This window comes from Protopterus annectens, chromosome 4.part1 (genome assembly GCF_019279795.1).
Source record: "Protopterus annectens isolate FY-2018-M chromosome 4.part1, PAN1.0, whole genome shotgun sequence".
NCBI classification, from domain to species: Eukaryota; Metazoa; Chordata; order Ceratodontiformes; family Protopteridae; genus Protopterus; species Protopterus annectens.
In genome coordinates this window covers 896,956,276-896,965,381 of record NC_056734.1, presented here as the reverse complement: position 1 = coordinate 896,965,381, position 9,106 = coordinate 896,956,276, and the positions used below count along the sequence as shown (strand labels likewise).

At 38.1% G+C, this 9,106-nt stretch overlaps 1 protein-coding gene across 1 annotated transcript in view; it reads left to right on the top strand.

Moving 5' to 3' along the window:
- The window catches only part of ECE2 (endothelin converting enzyme 2), a 1,144,316-nt gene extending 1,136,594 nt beyond the window's left edge, over positions 1–7,722 (top strand). The window contains exon 20 of the mRNA XM_044070640.1: positions 5,753–7,722. Within this exon, the coding sequence (XP_043926575.1) occupies positions 5,753–5,929 (177 nt within the window). The 3' untranslated portion in view covers positions 5,930–7,722. The remainder of the gene's footprint in view (positions 1–5,752) is intronic.
- Positions 7,723–9,106: the final 1,384 nt, after the last annotated feature.

Sequence of the window (9,106 nt, the reverse complement as noted above, 5' to 3'; positions counted from 1 at the left end):
GAGAAAAGCAACCTTGAAGGTATGTTTGTGTTTGGGTATCTGCTTATCTGTTAACCTAGAAGGCCATATGTGCATACAGAGTAGTAATGAGCTTCTCATCCCAGCTCAGATGTGTAAGTGACTCAAAGATAAAAATGAAAGTAGGGAAAATGTGTAGTCTGTGCTAGAGGTTTACTGTAAAGGTGGTAAATTTCTGTTCTTTGATTTCCAGTGAGAGTAATGACCATGGCATCTGTGTCCAACATTGTTTAAAAGGCTTCACTGCTAGTAGTCAGCCTCAGATGAACAGAAGTTGCTAGCATGAATAATTAGTTTCTGTACGGTGATCGAGAGAGATGGCAGCAGTGACTAGTTAGCTTTTGCATGATCCCACTTCAAACAATCCTTTGTGAATTTATGGGTGAGAATACAGTCTTATCAGTAAATAAATGCCTGAACCTTATATTACTCTGCAGTTTCAGCAAATGGTATTATGTTGCAGAAAACATTTTGGTGCCACCGGTCTAGTATGTCAAAGAATATCCTGTGGTTAATGGATCATGGACCCCAAAAATCTTTGTAATCTGACACCTTCATGAAGTTGTTTTTAACCCAATTCTGGATTAACCCCATGATTGCTGTTTGTTCCTCTGCCTAATTGTGACTGTACCCCATAGAAGAATGGACTCTGTTTAATGATTTTATCATTGTCAAGTCATATGATCTGGGATTGGGAAGGATTGCAAATAGTGCCTAACTACATCATAACTCCCCTTAAAGACCACAGTTAATCACATTCTTTTTTTTTCAGTTAGTCACATTCTTGATATAAACTACCATAGATTTCAAATAAAATGATAAATCTTATGGATAACTGACTGAAATAGCTTATCCAAAGCAAATTTCTGGCTGAAAACACTGGGCTTGGTAAGCCTCCTTATGTGAAAGCAGAAGAGATGAGGGATTCCCATAAATTAGATAATTGGTCATCTGTTCTACTTGGCCAGATGCTACCATAAAATCCACTCACAGCAGAACAGTAACCTACCCCAGACTGCTCCTTGCCTATAGGTAATAATGACATGAATGAACAACATCTGTGCTTTTTGATGCAGCATTTTTTAAATGAATTCATTCTTGAATGTGTTAACCAGGTAACCTCCAATAGTCATCTGAGGTATCCACTCTTGCAGCGTAGATCTGAGGAAATGCAGGAACATGTGGTGTTAATTGACCAGCAACAACATTTCAGCTCCTCATAATACATAAGACTTTAAGGAAAATTAGAAATATTACCTATGGTCCAAAAGTAATGTAGCTTATGTTGTAGAATCACTTAAAGATGGAACTTTCCATGAAGAAAGGCATGTCATCTATCTACTCTAAATCATTCGGAGAGAAAGCCAAAAAGCTGTTCAGATGAAGGCAGTCTGATCTACCAGCAGATGCTTCTGTCCTTGTAGAAGGCCAAAAGATTTTGTACTTGAAACTCGGACTTAGAAAAGAAGCATCTGAAATGTACTGCTGATTTTTAAAGAAGTGAGTAGGTGTGATTGAAATTGTCTGGCACGTAAGGGACATGTCTCCTACCATTTTATAGTCATTAATAAAATTACGCTAGCATTAATTTGTTCATTTGTACTTTGTTGGTATATAGTGTAATCCATTATATGTTGTAAGCTCCATGAAAGCTCACTTTTCCCTATAGTTTAGAATTTTTATAGTCAAAACATGTCAGAAAAATGAGCCGTTTGACTAATCCTTACATACTCAGACAGTAAATAAACAAAGATTCGTCATTTCACACTGCTGTTTGTGATCTTAACAAGAATATAACTTGGGAGTACAGCCCATATTAGGGTGCCAGCCTTTGAGATGGGCAATATATAACCCTGAGTGGCTGCAGTGCAGACTGTTTGACCAATCTCGGTGCTAACCATGCTGAGGTCCTATATGGGCTTATGGATAGAGACACACACATTTTTTTAATAAATTGGTGTACTGCTCTCCAGTTTAGTATAGGAAATGTATAGAATGGTCTTCAAGTGAAAAAAATAACATATTGTATTTGTGCAGTACAGTATACTGCGTTAGCACATTGCAGTAGATAAATTACAGACAGAGACGCATCAGATTTTTAACTGCAATCAGCACAGAAGAGTATCAAAAACTGAGATCATATTGGTTTCATTTGTGATCCAAAAATGTGAAAATAAAAGACACACATTGCTTGGCTCTCTGGCACAGAGAGATGAAGCCCTTAGTATTACCCAGGTGATTGGGGTTTGATTAGTTGTCCAGACTTTGGAATAAACAGGCAAAGAAAAAGAGAATCAAAGTTGCACAGCCTGCACTCCTCCCTCGGGGGGTAGCCTCACAGGGAACTGTGATTTATCTGGTGGAAAAGGGGGAAGCTGCTTCTTGTGCTTGACAGAAGTGGTGAGGCTGCTTGCAGGCAATGTCTCTTGTGGATGTGGGGGGGGCAACCTGTTCTGACAGCACATTGCACATTCCCTTCTGCTCAACAGGCTGTAGGGGTAAAGAGTGTTGAAAACAATAATAAAATAGAAGCCAGTTTTACTGAACAATGATATTTATAGATGAAGAGATCAGGAAATTAAGTAATTTAGGAAATTCATGCAGAAACTGCTGAGGGAAAGACTAGCTGATTTCCTTGAAAACAATTAAGTTAAGGATAAATACCTATATAAATCTGTTGAAAACAGGTCATGTCAGTGTAGCCTTATTTATTTAATAACTACTTTATGCTGGAACATGACAAAAGAAACCCACTATTTGATGTACTCCTTGACTTCAGTAAAGTCTTTCGTTCAATCCCTCACAGAAGACTAAGAGTAAACTTAAAGGGACATAGACTACGTAGGTTGAATGGTGGCTGGATAATGGGATACAAACAACAGTAGTTGCAGGGGCTCCCCTCAAAGGAGCAAGACATGGTTAGTGGGACTCCATAGGAGTCAGATCTTGGACCTGTGCTGTTTGGTATCTCTTTATTAGACTTCACAAGGACCACTGAGCACGTGATAACCTGTCTGTGAATGATATTGAGAAACAAGGTATAATGGAAGATGGGAGAATCAAGCCTTTAAAGTGACACAAGAAGGCAGGCAGAATGGGCTAGGAAGAAGCATCTTGTACTTAATGTGCTTGTGACGTCCCCACTCTGGGCCAGTAATCAAGGAGCTTAAATCCTCACCACTGGCACTGGAGAGGGATATTCACTTGGAACAAAAATGGATACACCCAGTATTGCCAAATGCAGCTTCCTGCATTGAGCACAATTTCCCTTAACAACACACAGGGAACACACCTAGTCCAGGGGCTGGTTTTCCCTTTCTCTCCAGATCCCCAATAAGACTCCCCACTGGCACAGCTGTACGGTTGTGTCCTCAACCAAGTGTCCAAGCAAAGTCCTCTAGCACCCTCTCTGTGAAACCAGTGCTTCACATCCCTGCTCCAAGTAACTGGCATACATGCACTCTTTGAGATTTGATTCACACACACACACACACACACACACACACACACACACACACACACACACACACACACACACACACCTGGGAAAGGCTAGCACATATTTACTAGCTATGCCACCTTCTGCCCAGATTATATGGTAGTTCATGCCACTAGACAGCGCAAAGCCAGCTACTGTAAGGCTCTTTCAAGGGTAACCAATTATACTGGTTGAAATTATTATTAATACAAATGATGGTGTTTGGCCAATGCAGTAAGTCTTTCAGGAGTGGCCACAGTGTCAACATATAGATATAAATCCTCTCAAAGTTTAAAATATTCTCTAAAGGACAAGCCACAATGAAAAGTTTAAATATATTTAATAATAAATAATAAAAGAACATGAAAATACTAAATATTTATTTACAGTAACAGTCACAGGAAATATTAAAATAACACAGATGACTGCATTCACACAGATACATAAAACAATGCTTAACTAATCTCACTATATTTTCCTGACTGATCTAAAGAATTACTATTCCCTGGTTCACTTACTAGAGCAATGTCAAGTCTCACCTAGTATTAAAATATAATTTTAGTGATGGATTACAGAATGACATCACATACATCTGGTCATCTGACTTCTGATTCCCAATCTACCCCCTTGGCTAGAAGCTGCCAGGATTTAGCACGTGTTACAATACATATCCCAAGCTTTGCTAAAGTTTATTGCAGTATCTGGAAGCTGCAAAATAATTTTAACACTTCTGCTCTTCCTACAGAGACTAACAAACCATGCTTCTTGCAGACATTGTGTCTCTGGATTCATTCAAAACTGTGAGATAACATTGTTATGGCCTAGGCCCAGTAATTTAATTTCAGAATATTTTTCAAAGTAAGGTGGATTGAAATTAACCTCTTCTCTTCCAGTATACTCTGTTAAAACATATACATTTAATCAGTTGCAATATAGTCAGGACCCACTGTTGGTACATTTTTTAACATAAACAACTTTATAAATATATTTTCTACACAGCACCTTCACAGATCATTTTGGTATACAAATGACATAATTGTTTACAAAATTCTAGCTAGCTGTTCTGGCATATGCATCCACTGCCATACTTCTCCTGACATAGTAGGCAATACCTTGCATTGTCACAGTGCTAATAATTCAAAAGTGGAAATGACTACAGTATCCAGGAAATAAAATTTTTGAAGTAGTAACTGCAAAAATGAACCGCATGGCAAAACTGATAGAAGCAGTAGCCAAGGTCTGTAAGTTACTGGATTATATTTTTAAGTGAATAAACTCAAGGAAGAATGAGGATTTACTGCCCCTCTGTAGATCCTTAATGAAGACCCAGCAAGAGCTTCTTGTTCATTTCTGGTGTCCCCACATGTGGTAAAGGGGTCAAGTTAGTCAAGGATGTACAAAGAAAGACTGTTAAGGTAATAAAGGGAATAGATGACAAAGGGAATAGTCAGAGCATACAGAAAATATGGGCTACATATATAGGGAAAACTGCATGGACAACCTATCTTTTCAGCTATCACAGCTATGTAATATAATGTAAAGCTGTACAGTTGTAAATTGTGTGTGTGTGTGTGTGTGTGTGTGTGTGTGTGTGTGTGTGTGTGTGTGTGTGTGTGTGTGTGTGTGTGTGTGTGTACGTCTCTGAAGCTTACTTTAAGAAGGAGCTGATATTGTGTAGACCTGATTGCTAAATTATTGGGACTTGCTTAATTTGTAATTATTCTAAACATTTTTTGAAATGAAAGTAGGGAAACATGGATGTGGATAGTCCAACATATCAATTCTTCAAGAACAGCAAAAATAAATACATTTTTAATATCATTTCTCGATGCTTGTCATTTTTTGTCTTTTTTACATTTTGATAAATCAGGCTTGTGGCTCCAGGGAAAAGTTTGTTTACTTTGAAAGACATCAGAGCAAAATTGATTAATTAATTTACCCTTTATAAAACAGGGAGCTGAAAAGAGAAGTGTGGGTGTTACATACACACTGTTTGGAACAACAAAGCTGCATTATTTCAGAGGTTCATACTAGTTTAGAACAAATATGAAGTAGACTTAAAGGCATGGCCCCATGAATTTATGTCTGTAATGAAAAAGTACAGGTTATGACTCCAAGAAGGAGTTACCATTCATATTCTTTGCATCTGATTAAGATAGGTTATCAGGGTCAGATAGCAAATTCTGAGAAAGTAGCAAGTGTAACCACATAATTAATACACAGTAAGAATAAGTAATTTTTTATTTTGTTTTGCAGGTATGGTGTTCTGTTCGCACACCAGAAAGCTCTCATGAAGGCCTGGTGACAGACCCCCACAGCCCTGCCAAATACCGTGTCATTGGAACCCTTGCAAACTCAAAAGACTTTTCTGAGCATTTCCAGTGCCCACCAGGGTCACCTATGAATCCTGGAAAAAAGTGTGAAGTTTGGTAAATGAAAATAGCTCAGCAGTCTGTTGTGGATTCTGGAGAAGTAGAATGCAGGACTTTAAAGAAGAAGGAATACAGCTATATGTTTGCAGCTTTATTGAGGAAATGTAAAGAAAGTGAAAGACAGCCTGGACATATCCAAAGTCCCAGACTTTGAGGACAAATTTGCTGTTTTTTGGAACTGTATTTTCAAACAGTTTACACCAGTCATTCATGTATCTCCAACCACCTTAGACATTCCCTTGTAGCCAGCAAGATCTGGGGCATTTTTGATCTTTCTTAAATTTCTATGCTTGACACTGTGATATCACAATAACCTCTCTCAGATGCTAAAAATTTTGGGAGCCAGGTATAATGTATTCGACCATGACAAGGACAGACATAAATGATAAAACTTAACCTCTTTTTGATAGAAACTGTGGGACTGGTGTGCCCCCCTACTTTGCTATAAGTGGCTGGCAATATGCCTTAGTGAATGACAAGTCTTTCAGTCACCACTGTATCCTATCCTTTTTTGATGTGCCATTCTTTAGGCAGTTATTGCACAGAAAAGTCAAACACTCACCTCTTATATGTATTCCCCCATTGGAATGTAACTCCTATTTAAACACCAAAGCCCTTACCCTGTGCTTAGACTTTGTGAGAAAGTGCAATTTGAAAATGCTACTGGCTTAATTATATGAACTTTTAAAGTGCAACCCTTATTAAAGGAGTGCAGATTTTTACAGGGCCTTTATTCCATCTTTTAAAGGGACATGCACTGCTTAGTAACTGCAGACTTGCTCACCGCATTTTGTCTCATTTCAGCAAAGCTAACGCTGCAGCAGTGACAAATATGATCCCCTGCAAGTATTTTTTTCTGTGCTGTTGTGTGTGTATGCATATATGTTCTTTAACTTCATATCTATGTAACCTCAGGTAACCTTTAGATCTGTGTGGGGTATATGGCCTGTCTTAATGTTCTACCCAGTATCCCTGGACTGTGGCAACATCAAGCCAGTAAACATAAAACAAACAAACAAACAAACAAAAAAAAAACATGAGCCAGGGAAACCGACAAAATGTTAGTTTGGTCATTGAGAGTATATGTGGTGCTTAATTTTACCTAAAGCAAATTTTTAACCTACATCAACAGAAAAAGATTTGAAAGAAGTGTTGTAATTACTTATATCTGAAGTTTGCAGTGCTTTAAACAGATGCTTGCATCATTAGATCAGCAAAACCATTTTACCTATTATTTGTTATGGTCGCCAAAATATTTGGTCTTCATGGAAGCTTGATTCCAGGATATTATTGACACCAGGATTTCACTTTTCCTTCAATAAAAAATAGTATTTTTCCTCACCAATGGGTCAACACATGATCCGGAAATTCAACACCATTGTTTCTCTTTATACAAGATTGCACCAAAAACATTAGGTATTGTAACATGGGTAATGGTCGCTTTGCTTGTTTGTGTAGAACTTGTACTGTCTCACTAAAGAAACCAGCTCAGCCTTCTTCTATTATAATGGGTTTGAGTGTGTATTAAGCTGCTATAAGGCTCAAAATAGCCATGAATCCAGTCTCCTTTGGTCATTAAATCTGGGAGTTTGTGGTCATTTCCCAAACATCTGCTGCTGTCGGTGTACAGTAGCTACCACCGCCAGTGCTTTAATAGTGAGATGCACTGACAATGGAACAGAACCTGATTTTTAACATTCTCTGAAAGCCAAACTTTGTGTACTATAAATGTATTGGTGAGTTCATAAAGATTAATTAACTGTTCATTTTCTAATAAAACAGAATGAGATAATACACTGTAGTCTTTAGATCATGTCTAACCGTGTGACCATAAGGTTGTTGTTCAAGTGCAAAAACACGTCATGACTTCTTTACTTTCTAAATATCATTGCTTCCTTACATTAAAATACAGACGTGGACAATAAGCGAGTGTGCAGCAAGGTACTTGTGATCGAGAAATGTATATAACTGATGGAAAGTGACAGATCATAAATGAGTAAGTCATCTGAAGGGTGCAGTTGTTGCATTATTCATTTATCAAAGCAGATGTAAAATAAAAGTGACGTCTGAAATTAATGGATCATATTTTGACATCAGAGTTTGGAAACCTGATGCAAAAAAAAAAAAAATCTGATCAGTAGTACTAAAGCCAGGGCTAGAAAAATAGACTCAACAGAGGTTTCTTGAAATAATCCAGCATCTTATAAAGTTCAAAACTTTTGAGATAAGATTATCTCAAAGAAAGCTTATTAAACCACTTTTAGACTGGTAGTAGAGCTATGTACAAGAGCTTTGAAATAATCTAAGAAACTGCTGCTGCAAGTAATACTACAATGTGAATAAACAGGATTTATTGCAAGTAGATGTTGGAATGTTATAGGAACTGTGTTCCCACATCCTTCACCATTTTGTCTCAGAAAGCTTGGTAAATAACATACAGAGACAGTAGATGTGGTCTAAACTCCATGAGAATCCAAGAGAACTACACTGCAAACTGATATCTCTAGAATTTTTGTGTACACATGGCATGCTAATCCCTCTAGCTAGTGCATTAGCTTTTAAAGGCACATGCTGAATATCTCTCAAGGATAGGTAACACACATTTTAATAGTCTTGAATGCTGAATGTTCTACATGCTGCGTATAACCCATGCATATGTATGTTATGTTTTATAGTGTTGTCACCTAAGACTGCACTGGCTGAAGACTGGACATGAGAGTCACTAGACAGAATCTTCTGGAGGTTGTTGCACTGCGGGAAACTGTGGCCTTGGTACATCTGTCTGAACAATACTGGGTGATATGTGGTGTGGTGGGAAGTGCACATAATTATGACAGCAGTACCTCCTACCTTAGTGTCAGACTCCATTTTTATGTCATCGGCTGTCTCTTCATCCCTTTTCCTCTGTCTGTGTGCATTTTAAATGCATACCATTCCTGTCAGGAAGTGGGATGACTGGCTGGTGTTTCAAGGGATGGCTGTCCATTGTGTTTTCATTCACTGTGTACACTAATGTTACACTGTCTGTGCATGCACTGCTCATCATGGGTGCTATGACATATTTGTGGGGGGGGGTATTTGTTTGTGTGAATTCATAATTGGCTTCAGCTGAGGTGTTAAAATCTTGTGTGGCATACCACACTTGTCAAGATTGCTCTGCTGTGCTTTCCTTGACTAC